This window comes from Sorex fumeus, unplaced genomic scaffold (assembly GCF_029834395.1).
Source record: "Sorex fumeus unplaced genomic scaffold, SorFum_2.1 ptg000044l, whole genome shotgun sequence".
Taxonomy (NCBI): domain Eukaryota; kingdom Metazoa; phylum Chordata; class Mammalia; order Eulipotyphla; family Soricidae; genus Sorex; species Sorex fumeus.
The window spans coordinates 40920482-40942323 of record NW_026606101.1 but is presented as its reverse complement, the minus strand read 5'-3'; the positions used below and the strand labels follow the sequence as shown (position 1 = coordinate 40942323).

The window sequence follows — 21842 nt, the reverse complement described above, 5'->3', positions numbered from 1 at the left end:
TTTGGTACATCTACACAATGGAGTACTATGTAGCTGTTAGAAAAGATGAAGTCATGAAATTTACATACAAGTGGTACAACATGGAAAGTATCATGCTAAGCGAAATGAGTCAGAAAGAGAGGGATAGACATAGAAAGATTGCATTCATCTGGGGGATATAAAGTAACAAAGTATGAGATTAATACCCAAGAATAGCTGAGATCAGCACCAGGAGGATTACTCCATAGCTTAGAGGCCAGCCGGGCATTCTAGGGGAAAGGGCAGCTCAGATAGAGAAGGGAACACCAAATAAAGGGTGTTTGGAGGATCCTCCCAGGAGGGGAGATGCATGTCGAAAGTAGACTATGGACTGAACATGTTTGCCACTCAATGCCTCTTTTGCAGACCACAACACCCAAAAGAAGAGAGAAAACACAAGGGATTGCCCTGCCACAGAGGCAGGGTGGAATGGGGGGGATGGGGGTGGGGGGGATATTATCCATGGTGGTGGAAAATGGGCACTGGTGGAGGGATGGGTATCTGATCATTGTATAATCGAAACTCAAGCACAAAAAATTGTAAATCTACAACTGTACCTCATGGTGTTTCACTAATAATAAAAAAAAAAATCTCAAATAAAAAAAAAAGATCCTGCCACCTGAGATTGAGAACCTGTAACTGCAAAGTAACAAGCTCAGAGAAGAGTGAAGAAGCTGCTGGGCTCAAATGGGATCTGCCAGTTGGAGCTCTCAATTTCAAAATGCTGCTCACTGGACAACACTTTTACCTTGGCCTTGTGATGCTTATGAATAAATTAAGCATGGGTTTCAATTTATTTATTTATTTATTTATTTATTTTTGTAGGAGTACTGCTATTTATTCAGCCACTGATTAGCCGACTGAATTGTGCATGAACTCCACCTTACTTTATTTTTTTCCATTTTTTACAATTTTATTTATTGAATCACCGTGAGAGCAGTTACAAAGCTTTTGGGTCGAAGTCTCAGTCATACAATGAAACAACCGTACCTTCACCAGTGCCCATTCTCCACCACCAAAAATCCCAGTATACCCCCATCCCACACCCTCCCCCTGCCTGTGGGGCAGATGATTTCCACATTACTCTCTCTCTACTTTGATCACATTCACTATTTCGACACCAGACCCACCATTATTTGAGATTTTACCCCAACACTCAGATCTGCTGAAAAGGCAACTATAGACAATTTGTGTTCTATTGCTGGTTATGAATAACATATGATGTCGTGTGACTGCAGTAGGGCCATGTGGTTTTGAAATTCCAAAATTTTAACACTTAAATCTGGAGGGATTTCTGCCAAAAGCCACTGGGTTTAGAGATCTGCTCCTGAGTCTCTGGGATCATGGCCATTGAGCAGCTTGATGAGGAGCCAGAGAGGCCGTTTGTGGGCAATGACTTGGGGTCTCATTGGGATGGGGAGGACAGATCCGGCTCCTCCCCTCCCCCCCCATCCCGTGAGGCCCAACAAGTTTCGTCACTGCAGGCCCAAGCCTGACTGTCCAATGGCCTCTGGAGGATGACAGCCACCAAGTCGCAAAGAGGGAGCAGGCAGAGGGACAGCACCCATTCCCCCCTGGGGTGGCCCAGCGACAGTAACCTACTGCGGGGTCCAGACACATTTCTGCCAAGAGCCGCTGGGTTTCGAGATTTGTTCCTTAGTCTCTGGGATCAAGGCCGCTGAGCAGTTTGATGAGGAGCCAGAGAGGCCATTCGTGGGCAATGACTTGGGGTCTCGTTGGGGTGGGGAGGACAGGCCCGGCTCCACCCCCCGCTCCCATCCCGTGAGACCCAACAAGTTTTGTCACTGCGGGCCCAAGCCTGACTGTCCAATGGCCTCTGGAGGATGACAGCCACCAAGTCGCCAAGAGGGAGCAGGCGGAGGGACAACACCCTTTTCTCCCTGGGTGGCCCAGCGACAGTAACGTACTGTGGAGTCCGGATGCATTTCTGCCAAAAGCCACTGGGTTTTGAGATTTGTTTCTGAGTCTCTGGGATCATGGCCATTAAGCAGCTTGATCAGGAGCCAGAGAGGCCATTCGTGGGCGATGACTTGGGGTCTCGTTGGGGTGGGGAGGACAAGCCCGGCTACACCCCCATCCCGTGAGGACCTGTGTGTCTCGTCACTGGGGGCCCAAATGTGACTATCCAGTGGCCTCAGATGGATGGCGGCCACTGGGCCACCAGGGGGAACAGGCCAAGGCACGAAACCTATTCCCACCTGGGTTGGCCCAGCACTGGTAGCCTACTGCAGAGACCAGACGCATTTCTACCTAAAACCACTGGGTTCTGAGATTCGTTTCTGAGTCTCTGGGATCATGTCCATTAAGCAGTTCAATCAGGAACCAAAGAGGCTTGCCTCCATTTATATAGCTGAGCCCAAGGTGGTTTGTGGGTGTGTCTCCCACATACCTAACTTTTGGCTGTTTACTTTCTTGGTAAACTTTGCCCCAAGTTTTTGGGGTCTGGCCAAGGGCACAGCAGCAATTTTGGGGTATCTGGAAGTCTGAAGGCTCCATGAGGCTGCTGATGCACTCGCCTCACAGGTACAGATTGACCTGCTGGTGGCACCATACCCCCATAACCTAGGCTCAATTCATTCTCCCTTGGGAACCTTTCTCTGGCACACCTGAAGACATTTTTCAGTGTTTAAAGAGAAATGCTAGTGTCATCAGTTGAGTTATATTTATCAAATTTATAGAAAAAGAAGATAACTTTTCCAGGAAATTGAAGAAACAGAAACTCTCCCAAACAGTTTATATGAGGCACATATCACCCTAATACCAAAAGCAAACAGAGACGCCACCAGAAAAGAAAATTACAGGTCGATATCCCTGATAAACATGGGTGCGAAGATCCTCAACAAAATATTAGCAAATAGAATCCAGGTACTCATCAAAAAGATCATACACCATGACCAAGTGGGATTCATCCCAGGGATGCAAGGATAGTTAACATTTGCAAGTCAATTAACATAATTCATCATATCACTGTCACTGTCTTCCCGTTGTTTATCGATTTGCTCGAGTGGGCCCAGTAACGTCTCCATTGTGACAATTGTTACTGTGTATGGTATATCGAATATGTCATGGGTAGCTTGCCAGGCTTTGCTGTGCGGGCGAGATACTCTCGGTAGCTTGCCAAGCTCTCCGAGAGGGGCGGAAGAATCGAACTGGGGTCAGCCATGTTGGCTGCTTGCAAGGCAAATGCCCTACCTACTGTGCTATCGCTCCAGCCCATCCATCATATCAATAAAAGAAAAAAACCATATGATGATATCAATAGACACAGAGAAAGCATTTGACAAGATACAGCACCCGTTTATCACCAAAATGGGAATTGAAGAAACTTTCCCAATATAGTCAAAGCTATCTACCACAAGCCTACAGCAAGCATTATCCCCTATGGGAAAAAACTAAGAGACTTCCCAAGACAAGGATGCCCACTCTCACCGCTACTATTCAATATAATACTGGAAGTACTTGGCATAGCTGTTAGGCAAGAAAAAGACATTGAGGGTATCCAAATAGAAAAGGAAGAAATAAAACTATTTGCAAATGACATGATATATTTAGAGAACCCTAAAGCTTCTACCAAGAAACTCCTAGAAACAGTAAACTTGTATAGTAAAGTCACAGGCTATAAAATCAATACCCATGGCTTTCCTATACACAAATAACGAGAGAGAAGAAAATGACATGAAAAAGCAATCCCATTCACACTCATGCCTCAGAAAATCAAGTACCTCGGAATCAGCTTAACTAAGGAGGTAAAGGACCTGTACAAAGAAAACTATAAAATGCTTTCAAGAAATAAAAGAGGACACGAGGAAATGTAAACACATCCCCTGCTCATGGACTGGGAGAATTAACATTGTCAAAATGGGAATACTCCCCAAAGTATTATACAGATTCAATGCAATCCCTATAAGGATACCCATGAGATTCTTCAAAGAAATTGATCAAACACTCCTAAAATTCATATGGAAAAATAAGGATCCACAAATAACTAAAGCAATTAGCTTTAATAGCTTTAATTGAAAAAAAGATGGGGGCCATCACATTCCCCAACTCCAAACAGTACTACAAAGCAGTAATAATTAAAATGGCATGGTATTGGAACAAAAACAGACCCGCAGACCAGTGGAATAGGATTGAACATTCTTACACATCCCCTCAAATATAAAGGTAAAGGTAAAGGACCTCCCGTTGATCATCGATTTGCTCGAGCGGGCCCAGTAACGTCTCCATTGGAGACTTGGTTGTTACGGTGTTTGGCATATCGAATACATCACGGGGAGCTTGCCAGGCTCTGCTGTGCGGGTGAGATACTCTTGGTAGCTTGCCGGGCTCTCCGAGAGGGGTGGAGGAATCGAACTTGGGTCGGCCATGTTGGCTGCGTGCAAGGCAAACGCCCTACTGCTGTGCTATAGGGCGTTTGCCTTGCACGCAACCAACATGGCCAACCCTCAAATATATGAACGTATAATCTTTGATAAGGTAGGAAGAGAGGCAATGTGGAACAAAGAAAGTCAAACGATGCTGGCAAAACTGGACAGCTACATGCAAAAAAATGGGCTCAGACCTCTACTTAACACCATGCACCAAAGTCAGATAAAAATGGATTAAAGATATCAACATCTGACCGGAATCCATAAGGTGCACTGAAGAAAAGGTCGGTAAAACCCTCTATGACATTGAAGCTAAGATGAAATGTCACTGACCAAACAAGTGGAAACAGAGATAAATAAATGAGACTATCTTAAGCTAAGAAGATTCTGTATCTCAAAAGAAACAGTGACTAGAATACAAAGACAGTCTACAGAATGGGAAAGGATATTCACCCAAGAGTCCGGGAAGCTACTGAGAGTATTCGATATGCCAGACACAGTAACAACAAAGTCTCCAATGGAGACGTTACTGGGCCCGCTCGAGCAAATTGACGATCAACGGGAGGGCCTTTACCTTTACCTTTACCTTTACCCCCTCTGATAAGGGGTTAATATCAAGGATATACAAGGCACTGGTTGAACTTTACAAGAAGAAAACATCCAATCCCATTAGAAAATGGGGCAATGAAATGAACAGAAACTTTCTCGAAGAAGAAATCCGAATGGCCAAGACACATGAAAAAATGTTCTTCATCACTAATCATCAGGGAGATGCAGATCAAAACAACTATGAGAGATCATCTCACACCACAGAAACTGGCACACATCCAAAAACCCAAAACCAACCAGTGTTGGTGTGGATGTGGGGAGAAAGGGACCCTCCGGAATGCCGAATGGCCCAGCCTTTTTGGAAAACAATATGGACTATTTTCTCAAAAAACTAGAAATGGAGCTCCCATTTGACCCAGCAATACCACTTCTGGGAATATATCCCAGAGATGCAAAAAAGTACAGTAGAAATGATATATGGACTTGTATGTTTATTGCAGCACTATTTACAATAGCTAGAATCTGGAAAAAAACCCGAGTGCCCGAGAACAGATGACTGGTTAAAGAAACTTTTGTATATCTACACAATGGAATACTATGCAGCTGTAAAAAAAAATGAAGTCATGAAATTTGCATATAAGTGGATCAACATGAAGAGTATCATGCTAATTGAAATGAGTCAGAAAGAGAGGGACAGACATAGAATGACTGAACTCTTTTGTGGAATATAAACATAATAGGAGACTAACACCTAAGCACAGTTGAAATAAGGGTCAGGAGAATTGCCCCACGGCTTGATGGCTGATCTCATGTGCTGGGGGAAAAGGTAGCTGGGATGGAGAGAGGAGCACTAAATAAATGATGATTGGAGGGATCGCTCGGGATAGTAGATGCATATTGAAAGTACACTACGCACCAAACATGATGACTGCTTATTAACTGTATTGCAAATATTGCAAACCATAACACCCCAAAGGACAGAGAGAGTAAGAGGGAAAGAGGGGTTGTGCCTGCCACAGAGGCAGGAGGTGGGAAGGGGTGGTGCTGGGGGAGGAATACTGGGAATACTGGGGGTGGAGAATGGGCACCGGTGGAGGGATGGGTATTTGAACGTTGTTTGACTGAAATGCAATCATGAAAGTCTGGAAGTCTGTAAATGTGTCTCATGATGATTCATTAAAATAAAAAATAAATGAGAGATCATATTTCCCACACGTTTGCCAAGAATTTTCTAGGGAGGTTTTAGCAATTCCAATGTATGTAATGATATTTCTTTGTAATTTTCACCTGCATTTTCCTAAATGATGAACACCTTTGAATACACTTATTTGTCATCTTCATAATCTTTTGGATAATTTTTTTTTCAGTTTCATATTATGTTGAGTTTGCTTCTTATTGTTGAATTTTAAGAGTTATTCAAAGGTTTTGAGGATAAGACCTTTATCATATGTAACAGTATAAATATTTATGGTTACATCCGTTTTCACAAATCACTACCATCCTGTTATTCGTCGACTGCCTCGAGCAGGCCCCAGTAACGTCTCCTTCATTCTAGCCCTGAGATTTCTAAGAAAGTGCTATATTCAAGGTTCTTTAGGAGAATGAGACCCATCATTGTTACTGGTATTTGGCATATTGGGTACGCCACGGGGAGTTTGCCAGACTCTGCCGTGTGGGCAGGTTACATTCGGTAACCTGCCAGTTTGTCCAAAGTAGGAATGAGATAATAAGATGTCATAATAAGATGTGACCCCCACGGGTTGAGCTTTCCTCCCCGACCAGGGCTCCGGCAGCCGAAGACCTCCAGGACCAGCCACTCTCTGCACACCTGAAGGTACCGACAGAGGAACAAAGGCAAGCGGGTCCTGGGGCTGAGATCTTCAAGCCTACTCGGATTGGGGCTGAGCATCCTCCACCCAGATCCTCCATCTTCCAGTAGTCGGGGGTCACATCCATTTTCAGAGGTTTTAAATTATGAACTGGTTGTGTATTTTATTTAAATATTTTCCTGCATCTGTGCTATAGTTTTGTCTATTCATTCTGTTAATATGATGAACTACAGTAATAACTTTTAAAATAATCAGTTTCATGTTCAGAAAAGGGAAAAAGAAGAAGAGGAAGAAGAGGGGGAAGGGGGTAGAGGATGAGGAAAAGGAGGAAAAGGAGGAAGAGGAGGAAGAGGAAGAAGAAAGAAGGAGAGGAGATGAGGATGAGGGGAGGAAGAGGAGAAGATGCAAGGAAGGGGGAGGAGGAGGTTTTTCATTTATGTAGTAAAAAAAAAAAAGGGAAAGTAGGAACCAGCAAATGAGTATTCTAGAGCTAGGAAAAGAAAACAATTCTTCCTTTGGGGAGAGGGAGGGATTTCCGTGACCTGAGACACGTCTTCAGCACAGCACGTGTGGTGGGGGATGGGACCAATCTATTCTGAGTGACACTAACAAGTCACTCAGCTTTGCTTGGAGAAGTTTGTCTGATGGAAACAAATTTCATTTAGGAATAAAATAATATCAAGGCACTTCGTATTTAAATGAAGCACCCAATTTGTTCTTTTTCACATACAGTAATTAGAAAGTTTTCTGATTTAAAAGCATGCAGCTCAATTATGTAATTGTCTAATAGGTTCTACTATACGGTGCTGTGGGTCTTATCAGTCTCAGGGGGATGTAATCTGAGTTTCTGTGGCTTTAATGATGTATTTATTCAACAGATGGGATTGACTCCAGCTGACAGCAAGGGGACCCACAGGTAAACATCATTTACATGTGGCTATTTAATTAGACATTTACCCAAGAGATCTAAGTAAATACTTCTGAGCTTCACTCAACTTATCAAGTAATTTCTAGTACAGTTTTCTTAAATTTCATAGGTCTCTTCCTTTTGAGATTTTTACCTACAGAGACATATTCAATCTATATTCATACTATTTATTATGCATAGATACCTTTTCAATACAGGGAAACAGTTTAAAACTACTTTATTTTACTGATGGTTAAAAGATAATGTGTAAACCAAAACAGTGCTCGGACCCACAAAAGCATTTTGTCCTCAGGCTTTCAAGGTCCGTTCTGCTCATGCTGTTTTGGCAATACTGACCTTTAGGGCTCTGCATTTCTTGAGTTTCAATCTGTTTTTTCAGAAACTGCATACTCCCATTTTTAAGGATAGATTTTTGACTATTAGTAATTTTTCTAATTGCTAATAAGACAATCCCATGATAATTTTAAAAGAACAAAAACATCTATGAGCAGAGGCATAATATAACTTGATCCTTAAGTTATTAACTGGGAAAACCCATTACTTATGGAGTTATTATTAGAAAAACTGTGAATGGATAGTCTGGAACTTTTTTCTAGTATAAAAAACATCTTTTGAAAAACAGTCAATTTAATACCAAAGGGTACTCAGTCAATATGTATTTCACTCAACATGACTGAGGCGATGTATTTGCATTATACAAGAACATAAATGCTGCTATTATAAGATAGGAACAAATTACACAAACAATAGAACCTGAAAACAAAGTCCTTCTGTTTATGAACAGATATGGAATGTATCCATAAAAACAGGTTCTAACAGTATTGCAGATCTTGCTGACTCAATAAAAATTGGGGGGAAAAACCCAAGATTTATGATTTTCTAAGAAAAACTGTTCTTTCCACAGCAGCTGGGGATGCTCAGAGTTGCTGGGGCCAGGCCTCCCTGTGGGGGCCAAGAACAGCCTCCACGCATGTCCTGCGGTGCCCCACGCCTTAGGGGAAAAGGAAATTCACACAAATGCTATCATGCTTCACAGAAAAGAAAAATTAAAGTTGTTAATTGGGTTCTGCATAATGCAGTCCAACAAAAATGTGTGTGGGAAGGATACCTACAAGGCTCTTCATGAAGAGGCACTGGTCCACGAGAGACAGCAGGAAACTGTCTCTGTAGGAATTTATCTCAGAAGAAGCAAAAGGAGAGAAAAGTGGTTCAAAAACAGGAAGAAAGAAGAGGGGAGGCTAGGTGAAGGAAGAGATAGAAGGAGAAATCAGAGAGAAATGGGGGAGGGGGTTGAGAGGAGAGGGTAGTGAGAATGGGGGGAGGAGACCACACTAGTAAAATGACTAGCACATTCCAGGAAAGAAAGGTGACGGGGAGGCAAGCTCCTCTCTGTTGTCCCATCTCTCTGGTTTCTCTAAAGTTTAATCTCATTGATTATGAAGATAAATTGGTTCCCTTTTGCAAAGGTCTGCATGCTTTGTTATTTTCTTATTACATGCACCCTCCTGTGCCATTCCCCAGAAGGTGGGACTGTATTTTATTTATCTCTTTATAGCCAATAGAGCGATAGCACAGCAGTAGGGCGTTTGCCTTGCGTGCAGCCAGCTGGCTGAGCCCAGTTCGATTCCTCCGCCCCTCTCAGAGAGCCTGGCAAGCTACCAAGAGTATCTCGCCCGCACGGAGAAGCCTGGCAAGCTACCCGTGATGCATTCAATATTCCAAACACAGTAACAACAAGTCTCATGATGGAGATGTTACTGGACCCGCTCGAGCAAATCGATGAACAAATGGGAGGACAGTGCTACAGTGCAATAGCCAATGGATCTAGGCTGGTGTCTGTATATAGAAAAAGATCCATAGATATTTATTGAATTGACATAGATGACCATTCAGGTTTTCTTCTCTTCCTCCCTCCCTCCCTCATCCCTCCTCTCCTCTCCCCTCCCCTCCTCTCCTCCCCTCCCTCCCTCCCTCCCTCCCTCCCTCCCTCCTTTTTTTCCTCCCTTCTTTCCTGTTGGTATTTAGAGCTCCTATCATTGAACTCAGGAACCACACTGGTAGCGCCTGGAGAAATGTGGTGCTAGGGAACTGAACCCAGGTTGGCTGTGTGCAAGACAAGTGCCTTACCCATTGTACTATCTCTCCAGTCCCTTCAACTTTTGAGAAGTTCTTGGCAGTGCTCAAAGAACATACTTGGTGATTACTGAGGGATCATACAATGCCCAGTATCAAATCAGGGCCTCCAACATACCGAGCATATGCTTCAACATCTCTTATACAGTAGTTTTAAAATATAGAGTAGAAGTGATGGAGACAGTACAATGATTAAGGCACTTGCCTTGTATGATTGCGATTCTGTGGTTTATAATATTATTAATAATGGTCTCTCATGCATAGAATTCCAACACCAGACCATCACCAGGATACCCCCACCCCCTCCCAGAAGTCACAATTTTTACACAAAACACTAAACAAATCAAAAGTCTCAGCTATCACTGTCTCAAGTAGATCAATTGTTAAGAAAATCATTCCCAAATGAATAACTTGAACATTTCTGAAACTTAATTTAAAAAGGAAATTGACTAACCTTTGTCTTCTGATCCTTGTCTTCTGGGAAAATTCCAGATGACTTAGCTTTGTCTTCTTTGATAGACGCATCATACGCTTTCAAGCTGGCAACATGCACACCCAATCCTGCCACCAGTAAGCCTGAGGCTGCAGCTTGTTCATATCTATAAAAACAAATATATTAGACATTTATAGCACTGGCTTATTTATGTGAGCCCCACAATTTTAAAGATTCCAAATGACAGATTATCCAGAAAAGTTTGCAGTGTCATATATTCTGCACTGAAAGATTTTATAGAGCTCAGGTTTGTTTTTTATTTTTATTTATTTTTTTGCTTTTTTGGGTCACACCTGGCGATTCTCAGGGGTTATTCCTGGCTCTGCACTCAGGAATCACTCCTGGAGGTGCTCAGGGGACCATATGGGATGCTGAGAATCAAACCCAGGTCGGCTGTGTGGAAGGCAAACGCCCTACCAGCTGTGCTATTGCTCCAGCCCCAGGTTTGTATTTTAAACTTTTACTTTTGTTATGATTTCACTGTTAGCTGAGCATTCTAAATTTTACATGTATAACTGGAATCACTTGAGATCTGAAAAAAAAAAAGCTGACACTTGGCATACCCTAGAGTCTAGAAAAATTTGGTCTATGATGTGGCTCAGCCACTGTGAAATTGTGTGTGTGTGTGTGTGTGTGCACGTGAACGCACGCGCAAGGATAGGATGATATCAAACCCAGGGCCTACCACATGTGAGGCATGTGCTCTAGTTCTGAGCTACTTCCCCAATCCATCATGGTGAATATTTAAGTCTCACAGAATGATTGTTTTTTTAAACTTACAGTTTAGGTGATAGTGTTAAAATGTATAGTATTGATGTACAAAGTTTCTGCAAATTACCACACCTTACGTCACCTCTGATGTGATCTTATACCCCTACCCTCAACCCCCTCACTGTGTATTAGCCAGTTATTTTTGATTTTTGGGCTATACCCAGAGATACTCAGGGCTTACTCCTGGTTCTGCACTCAGGAATTATTCCTGGAGGTGCTTAGGGGATCATATGAAAAGTTAGTTCAGCCATGTCAGATGTGTGCAAGGCAAGCACCCTACCCACTGTACTATTTCTCTGGAGTCAGTTTTGATCTAAGACAAAGAGTTTGTTCAATACTATCTATTCCCTTACTCTGGCTCAAAGAGAATTTTTTTTTTTTCTTTATGGGTCACACCTGGCGATGCTGCTTAGGGGACCATATGGAATGCTAGGAATCAAACCCGGGTTGGCCGCGTGCAAGGCAAATGCCCTACCAGCTGTGCTATTGCTCCAGCCCCTCAAAGGGAGATTTTGATGTGAGACCATGGTGTTGATGCCTTATTTCCACCTTAGTGGTATTTCCATCTTAATGATATTTTATCCTTATATTATTGCTATGTTCTATTTATACTTTTTATAAATTAAGGTGGGCTGGAGTGATAGCACAGCGGGTAGGGTGTTTGCCTTGCACGCAGCCAACATGGCCGACCTGAGTTTGATTCCTCCACCCCTCTCGGAGACCCCAGCAAGCTACCGAGAGTATCTCGCCCACACAGCAGAGCCTGGCAAGCTACCCGTGACATATTCGATATGCCAAACACAGTAACAACAAGTCTCATGATGGAGACGTTACTGGGCCCGCTCGAGCAAATCAATGAACAACGGGAGGACCGTGACCGTGATAAATTAAGGTATTAATACTAAGCCTTTGGAGTCAGAGAGATAGAACAGCCGGTAGGATGCTTGTCTTGCATGCAGCTGACCTGGTTTTGATCTCCTAGCACCCCATGTGGTCCTGAGCACCCCAGGTATGATCTCTGAGTGCAGAGACAAGAGAAAGCACTGAGCACTGAAAGGTATATACAGCCCTACTGCACCTCCCCCTAAAAAAAATTAAGCCTATACTATGGTATTTATAGTAAAAGGGCCTCAAAGTGAAATTCACTGTTCAAGGTAGGGAGCAGGAAACATGCAAGATGACGCTGGGACACCTTGTCCTATCAGAAATTTAGAAAATTATAAAGACTATAAAAAAAGAAAGGAAAGGTCTCAGAACTTATTTTGAAAGAGCTCCCACTAGCCAAAAATGGATAATTTGAACAACAAAAAGTAAATAAACAATCAGTACAAGGGAATGAAGTAAAGAAAACATAAAGATGGACTTAGTTGAGGGCCCAGGGAAAATGGCCTCCCATCCTTGCTCCAGGGCCTGGGAAACCCACAGGATTGCCTGAGCAGCAGTGGGAGTGGCCCCGGGGCACTGAGCTGGGAGCAGCTTCAGAGGACCTTCACATGTGTCCAAAAATAAAACAAAAAAAAGAAAATTATGAGTTGATTAAGAAAAATAAGTAAATTCATGGGCTAGAGCGATAATACAGCAGGTACAACGCTGGCCTTGCATGCTGCCCACCTGGGTTCGATCTCTGGCACCACATAGGGTACCTGAATCTCCACCAGGAGTAACCCTGGAGCACAGAGCCAGGAGTGACACTGAGCATCACTGGGAATGGTCCCAGACCAAAACCAAAACCAGAATAAATTAGAAAACTAATTTTAATAAATCTTGAAGTTAATAAAAGACAAAATACGAGCATCCTGTTACATACTAAAATATGGAGGCATTTTAAGGCCTTTATGCTAAATAAAATAAGTCAATCACAAACACAACTACTTTGATTCCGCTTACATAAGCTCCTAGAGCAGCCACTTTCACAGAAAAGGAAGGAGAATGGAATTGCCAGGGACTGGAGAGGGAGAAATGGACAGTTGATTAATGGCTATTGACTTTCAGTTTTAAAAGATGAAAAACATCCTATAGATCTTTTGCAAACAGTGTGAATAAGTTAACACTATTGAAAACTGCATCTAAAAATGGATAAGTATAAATTTTATATTTGCTTTTTGAGATGAGGAGGATTGTTTGGGTCACACCCACGCAAGGACTACTCCCCACCTTGTGCTCAGGGGTCACTTCTGGTGGTGCTCGGGGGACCATATGCTGCAGATGGAACAGGAGTCTTGCTTCATCAAGCAAGCACCTTAGCCTGTATACTACCTCTCTGCTCCTATTTAAAAATCACAATTAAAGATATAGACAAAGAAATCTTTGGAGACTACAAGGACGACGTATTATTATAAAACTTAGTAAAAAACAAGGGATGAAAGCAAGTATTTATCCTGCCTTTGAGGACATGCACAAAAAAAACACATTTTAGTTCTGAAGAGATGTTGGCCTCAGGCAGTACTGGTTTGCTTTAATACCTGAAAACCATAGGTTTAGAAGTAATACAGGCTTACTGATGGGAAAAGTTCTTCTTACTAATAAATGAAGAAGAAATACATGAATTAGAAAAGAAACCAGGTCCTAAGACCAAGGAAATATTTGATCATAATATTGGGCTGGAGTGATAGCACAGCGGGTAGGGCGTTCGCCTTACAAGCAGCCAACATGGCCGACCCGAGTTCGATTCCTCCGCCCCTCTCGGAGAGCCCGGCAAGCTACCGAGAGTATTCGATATGCCAGACACAGTAACAACAAAGTCTCCAATGGAGACGTTACTGGGCCCGCTTGAGCAAATCGACGATCAACGGGAGGGCCTTTACCTTTACCTTTATTGTGCAAATTGGTAAATTTTCTATTAGCAACATCGGTTTCATCATTGTAAAACACAGGATTAACAGACACAATGTGCTGTCTGAGGCAATGGAAAAAGAAATACACACTCTCACTGGTGGAGGGAAGCAGGCACTCTGGTGTGGATATGGGGTTGGAATGGTGTAGGCATGAAACTATCGTAAATCACAACAATGGGGGGGGGTATTTATTATTCCTTTTAAAAAAAGGGAAGAAATACAAGCATGGGGATGTCATCTTGCCAAATGCCTGGCCTACAATATAATCACATCAAGCCACCAGATTCTAGATAATATCATCTGAATTTTTAAAGACAATATAAAAAGACTGTTGAGGCAATCAAGGCAAACTGACAAGAACAAAGAATTGGCCAAAAAATGTAGTTAATGGTCCTGTCACTGTCACTGTCCTCCCATTGTTCATTGATTTGCTCGAGCGGGCCCAGTAACGTCTCCATTGTGAGACTTGTTATTGTGTTTGGCATATCGAACACGACACGGGTAGCTTGCCAGGCTTTGCTGTGCGGGCAAGATACTCTCAGTAGCTTGCCTGGCTCTCCGAGAGAGGTGGAGGAATTGAACCTGGGTTGGTTGGGTTGGTCGCTTGCAAGGCAAATGCCCTACCGCTGTGCTTTTGCTCCAGCCATATTGTATCAGATTCTTTTGGGGGGGGTGAGAAGGCACCCCTGAGATGATGCTCAGGGGTTACTCCTTGATCTGCACTCAGAATTACTCCCTGAGGAGCTCTGAGGAGAATACGGGATCCGGGGGATGGGACCCAGGTCAGCTGCACAGCAGGTAAACGCCTCCCCCATTGTACTCCCCCTATATCCAGCCCCTGCATTCTTGAATGAACGTGCATGAATTCATTATATTATATACTACATCTTCTTTTTTTTGGGGGGGGGGTCACTCCCAGTGATGCACAGGGGTTACTCCTGGCTCATGCACTCAGGAATTACTCCTGGCGGTGCTCAGGGGACCATATGGGATGCTGGGAATTGAACCCAGGTCAGCCACGTGCAAGGCAAATGCCCTACCGCTGTGCTTTTGCTCCAGCCATATTGTATCAGATTCTTTTGGGGGGGGGGTGAGAAGGCACCCCTGAGATGATGCTCAGGGGTTACTCCTTGCTCTGCACTCAGAATTACTCCCTGAGGAGCTCTGAGGAGGATACGGGATCCGGGGGATGGGACCCAGGTCAGCTGCACAGCAGGTAAACGCCTCCCCCATTGTACTCCCCCTATATCCAGCCCCTGCATTGTTGAATGAACGTGCATGAATTCATTATACTATATTATATACTACATCTTCTTTTTTTTGGGGGGGGGGTCACTCCCAGTGATGCACAGGGGTTACTCCTGGCTCATGCACTCAGGAATTACTTCTGGCGGTGCTCAGGGGACCATATGGGATGCTGGGAATTGAACCCAGGTCAGCCACGTGCAAGGCAAATGCCCTACCCACTGTGCTATCGCTGCAGCCCCTATACTATATCTTCTTTGTGAATGTTTTAAAATTTTCAATGCAAAAAGTTTTTTGAGAGTAGTGATAATATTTGCAGGTTGGAAATGGATTAACAAAGAATTGAGAGAGCTGGACAGATGGGAGGACGGAGAGACAGAAAAGACTGCACTAAAATGTCAGTGTTAGGGGGCTGGAGTGACAGCACAGCGAGGAGGGCATTTGTCTTGCATGTGGCTGATCAGGGTTTGATCCCCAGCATTCCATATGGTCCCCCAAACACCGCCAGGAGTAATTCCTGAGTGCAGAGCCAGGAGTAACCCCTGTGCATCGCTGGGTGTGACCCAAAAAGCCAAAAATAAATAAGTAAAAATAAAAAGTCAATGGTAGAAGTTGGATGATAGTCGAGGTATAATTTATAATTTTTTTCATTGTTATAGCCTTAACCACAGTGGAGAAGGTACTTAACTTACATGCCGACCCACGTATTACCCGGGGCATCCATATGGTCCTTGTACCTCCAGGAGTAATTCCTGCATGCAGACAGGTGTAACCCTGAGCATTTCTGGTATGGCTAATAAAAAAAAATCTTGCTATTTTTCCCCTAAAGGTCATATAAACATGGGCACTTTTTTCTGGTCTTTTTAAGAGAAGAGTGTACATCCCATGGTGCTCAGGGCTCCCTCCTGGCTCTGTGCTCAGGAATCACTCCTGGAGGGACTCAGAGGACCAGAAGTAGTGCCAGGGATTGAACTGAGGTTGAAAGGCAAGTGCCTTACTCACTGCACCATCTCTCCAACTGTGGTTGTTTTTTTCTATGCTAGAGAAGGACCAATGGCAGTGCACTTTTAACAGCATACTCTGACACAAGGAATAGCAAATCTACCAAAATGGAACAGAAAAGCACACTGACATTACTATTTCTGACTTCTTTATCTGGCTTTAAAAAATTACTATAGTAAAAGGACAGTCTTGAAGTCTCCAGATATTAATTTTAAAATTTGTGTTGGTCATAAAGAAAGATCATTTCTTATGGAAGCCTGATTTATATATAACTGTAGATAATAGTCATATAAAATGCAACCTTTCATAATGGAAACCAATGCTCTATTATGCATGTTAAGACACGATAATGAACATTAGTCTAGTAGATGTAGATATCATATCTTTTCAACCACAATCACAGTTTGGCAGCCAAGGTTAAGAAAATCATACCATGAATCATTTGGTGTAAGAAATCAGTTTGCACAGAGAATTATTAATGCATATAAGCTTTCCGTGCTACATACTACAACTGTGGTTTATGCTAAATAGTATATCAACAGATATAAAAGGCAGCAAAGAAGAAATAGGAGCCTGGTTAAAAAGCCTTACAACACATACTCACCAAACAATTTTTATTTCTTACAAATCAGAAATACTCCTTCCAGACCAGCTTCTTCTACTGCCTTGCTGAGGAGTATTTTAAGACTGTTGGGTTTTTATTTCATATGATAAAAATCAGGAAATGAAATAGATTTTCTTGCACTGCCTTTTATTTTTCAATTGTATTTTCATAAAGTTGTTCGCAGTAATTGACTACATTCAATATTTCAACACCAATCCCACCACCATTACACCTTCCTTCCACCAGTATTTCGAATTTTCTCACCACCACTCAAGCCAGCCCCACAGGAAGATGCTAAATAATTTATTTTGTATTGCTTGTTATGAATAGTGTAGGATGTTGCAGCTGCGTGCTCCTGGATATCTAAAACTTTAAATAACTGGGGTCCGGAGACATCTCTGCGGCATCTTGCACTGCCTTTTACTGAGTTACACTGAGAGGCAACTGACCAGAAAGGTTATTTCCAGTACTTTCCACAGCTTAGGGAAAGCAGACATAGGTGGTAATGTATACACATCCACTGTTCTACTCTTAGCCCTGCGATCAGAGGATTGAGGGCTGAGGGCAGGGGATAGAGGAACCATGTGATGCTGGGGACAGAACCTAGACCTCCTTATGCAGAACATGCACTGAGTACATTGTGCTCTCTCTAACCCTAGAGAGCACTATCTTGACTTATTCTTAGGTCTTTCTTGGAATCTAGTACACACTTGGTTTATGCTGAATTCTAGTTTTAGGATTCTAAATTCTAATTTCAATGAAGATTGTTGACATAAAATGGTATATGTGGCACATTAAAAGTTAAGAAAAGGGTGCTGGGTAGAGATCATCAGACTCAAGACCTCTCTTTTTCAGTCAGCCAAATAATGACCTTGCAGGTGGACTTTTACAGATTTATCTAACAACCACATTGAAGTAATTATTTGTTTTCTGCTAGTAAAGGTGGGGTTGCATTTAATTATTAAATGTTTTGGGTGCCAGACCTTGTAGTGCTCAGGGGCTACTTCTGGCTCTGTGCTCACAAATCAACACTGGCAATGCTCAGGAACCATGTGGCAACAGTGATCAAACAAGAGTTGGCCACATGCAAGGTAAGTGCCTTAACACTTTATCTATTTCTCAAGCCCTGGAAATATTCTTATAAGAACACAGTCAATTCTCCAAATAAAACTTAGGATTCAGTTCACTGGTAACATGTATGTAACATGGACTGACCTTTATAAGGTGCCAGCACTGGAGAAACTAACAACACATATCACACATTTGTAATTTCATGAACTCAGAAGCACAGATGCCACAGAGCTGCTGAATCTATGGAAGGAAACCCAGATCACCAAAAAGATAGATATGGAGTAGGTTTTTGGGTGACCTAGAAAAAATCCTGGTGTATAGGTGCCAAAATTATTGCAAACAGTTGGCCCTTTCTCTTGTCCTACTCTCATAACCCTTTAAGGTAATTCTTCAGAGTTGGGGCTCTCCAACTTGAAGGAGCTCAGTGCCTAGGTTGGGTCTCACCCCTAGATTCCTACCTCATGCTGAGCAGGACCTGGAAGCAAGTTTCTATCAGGCTCCCAGGCCCTGTTGGATACTATCAGTCCAGGACCATACTTGTCTGAATATTCTAGATTAAAGGCCTGTATCACTTAGCAGGACCTTGAAAAATAAGGAACCTATATGAGATTTGGATCTGACAGAGATTCAAGATAGGTGGTGGCTATATTGAATTATATCCTGTGTGTCCCTCCAAAGCATGCTATTTTATCAAAGGCTACCCATGCTCCCACCAAGAAAGGTCTTAGAGCACTGCTATGAGTAAGGATACAGTGAATATACCTCATCAATAAGTAGAAACAAACATGTTTTCAAAGAGTCAGATGGTGAAGTCTATTAAAAAGTTAAACTGAAGACCAGTTTCTGCTGCAGTGTTGATTGTGTGGTCTGGTATATTTTACAACTCTGGTAACTCTTTATTTGGAAGCAGAAGGGGGCAAGAACAGCGACAATGTCAAAACAGTAATACTTAACCTGCTTTTCATTGCTTCCAATCCCAGGTACAAATCTTGGGGCTGGAAGCAATGAAAAGTTTTCTTCACAATGTTTTTTTCAGATTGTCACTGTGAATGATGCACCCATAAAATAATAATATAATAATAAAAAGGTATGCAAAAGATGTCTATTGAACCACAGTTTCTAGAATCTATAGTGGTTCTTGAAGGTTTACTGAAATCTGAAATATAATCTAGAATGAAAATGCAGCAAGTAGATTTCTTTGGAAAAAGATGTAAGATGTGCAGTTTGGAAAAGTTGTGTATATATGTGGCAGTTTTAAATCCATCAGAAGAAGTAACTTTTAACCCTTTGAAAATTTTAAGGATGTTCAAATCCATAGCAGTACAATCTCATTCCACATTCTACCTGACTGATAGGAATGCCAGATAATCTTAACAGCAGAAAAGGCTAATTTCATATTGTCAATCATAACAAAGTTAGATCTCTACAACTCATATGAAATTTACTTAAATTGTCACTGCTTAGAAATTGAAAACTGCTGGCTGAAGTATAGGTTATGTCCTCTATTTCTGAATGTAGAAAAATGATTACTATTTCTCCACCTGGATTGCACTACAATAAAATTTTCTTTATTCTTAGTAAGAACAAGATGTGGAAACAAAGATTTAGACTGTAGGCTACAGAGGGTCTGGGTAAAGGCTAACATTTTAGCCACTGTTTCAGATTAAGTATCACATGGTAAAGTGGAATTCAAAGAGACTGGTTGGTAACTACATTTAAATTAGGCTGGGGAAATAGCTTAAAGGCTAAAGTGGTTCCAAGTTCAATTCCTCCACACTGCAAGGTCTCTAACCACTGCCCTTGTGATCCCCAGCATTATTGGGCCTGAGCACTGGAACTAAGTCTGTCATAGAGGAAGCTGGATTCTAAAAAGCTATGGGAAAAGATACCAAGGACAAAAAAAATATTTCTAAAGGCTTCCATCTCTTACTATGACTGGATTATTCAATGCATACAGTAAAAAGAAAAAAGAAAAAAGAATAATATTTACCAGGGTGACCAATTAGTGATGTATTAATGATAATTTAATTAGTCCTATGGCACAGTTACTGAAACTCTTTAATGGCTCTGTGCCACAATCCCACGGGGGAGGATGCTTTCTGTCCCCCTTTTAGGAGGGCGAGTGACAATTTCAGGCACAGGTATATTCCTACTTTTAAGCAGGCTTTCTTAGCAGAAAATAAAGGAGTCCTTGGACTTAAATCCTCTTAAGTACCATGCTCTTGTCTAAGCCTGGGGTCTTAGTCACAGTGGGAGTATAGGACTAGGCCCTGTATGGGTTCTTCACTCCCAAATTCTTTTTTCCCCACTTTTTGGGTCACACCCAGCGATGCACAGGGGTTACTCTTGGCTCGTGCACTCAGGAATTCCTCCTGGCGGTGCTCACAGGACCATATGGTATGCTGGGAATTGAACCGGGTCAGCCGCATGCAAGGCAAACACCCTAACCACTGTCTATCATTCCAGCCCACTTCCAAATTCTTGCACCTAGACCGCAACCATTTTTTTCCCCTTTAGGCAAATTCTAAGTCCTAATTCATAAATAAGGCTTTATCTTGCTACCACTTAAATAACTGGATAAGGTTTACTCCTAAAAGGGAGAGGGGCTAGGGCAACAGCTCAAAGGGCAAGAGTATAGACTTTACATGTGGGAAGCTCAGGTTGGTCCCTATCACCAATAATGCCCTGAGCACTGCTGGTGACAAAGCAGTACTCCTGGAGATCCTCAACAAAATATTAGCAAACAGAATCCAACAACTCATCAAAAAGATCATACACCACAACCAAGTGGGATTCATCCCTGGGATTCAAGGATGGTTTAATGTTCGGAAATCAATCAACATAATCCATCATATCAACAAAAGTAAAGATAAAAACCATATGATCATACAACAGATACAGAGAAAACATTTGACAAGATCCAATACCCGTTTATGATGAAAACTCTGACCAAAATGGGTTTAGAAGGAACTTTCCTCAAGATAGTCAAAGCCATCTACCACAAACCCATGGCAAGCATTATTCTCAATGGGGAAAACCTAAGGGCCTTCCCTCTAAGATCACGGACAAGGCAAGGATGCCCACTCTCAACACTTGTTCAACATAGTACTGGAAGTACTTGCAACAGCGGTTAGGCAAGAAAAAGATATTCAGGTAGGAATGGAATAAATCAAACTCTCATATTCGCAGATGATATGATACTACATCTAGAAAATCCTAAAGCCTCTACCAAGAAACTCCCAGAAACAACAGACTTGTATAGTAAGGTCGCAGGCTATAAAATCAATACCCAAAAATCCATGGCCCTCCTACACGCAAATAATGAGACAGAGGAAAGTGACATGAAAAAAGCAATACTGTTCACAATCAAGTACCAGAATCAAGTACCTGAAATCAACCTAACTAAGGGGGTAAACGACCTCTACAAAGAAAACTACAAAACACTACTCCACGAAATAAAACAGGGCACAAGGAAATGGAACCATATCCCCTGCTCATGGATAGAAAGAATTAACATTGTCAAAATGGCAATACTCCCCAAAGCACTATGCAGATTCAATACGCTCCCTATAAGGATGCCCATGAAATTCTTCAAAGAAATGGATCAAGCACTCCTGAAATTCATATGGAACAACAAATGCCCATGAATAGCTAAAGCAATTATTGGGAAAAAGATGATGGGAGGTACCACCCTCCCCAACCTCAAACTCTACTACAAAATGGTAACAATCATTACTATTGTATGTACTGGAACAAAAGCAGAGCTGCAGACCAATGAAACAGGGTGGAATATCCCTACACACAACCCCAAATGTATGAACATCTAATCTTTGATAAGGGAGCAAGAAATGTGATGTGGAACAAGGAAAGCTTCTTTAACAAATGGTGCTGGCATAACTGGACAACCACATGCAAAAAAAATGGACCTAGACCTTGACCTAAAACCATACACAAATGTCAGATCAAAATGGATTAAA

General features: G+C 42.2%; 1 protein-coding gene across 7 annotated transcripts in view; it reads right to left on the bottom strand.

The window, feature by feature from the left end:
- The window catches only part of KIZ (kizuna centrosomal protein), a 203066-nt gene that overhangs the window by 44635 nt on the left and 136589 nt on the right, over positions 1-21842 (bottom strand). For all 7 annotated transcript variants that reach the window (XM_056121686.1, XM_056121688.1, XM_056121691.1 and 4 more), the window contains one exon: positions 10300-10444. In XM_056121686.1, coding sequence (XP_055977661.1) covers positions 10300-10444 — 145 coding nt within the window. The remainder of the gene's footprint in view (positions 1-10299; positions 10445-21842) is intronic.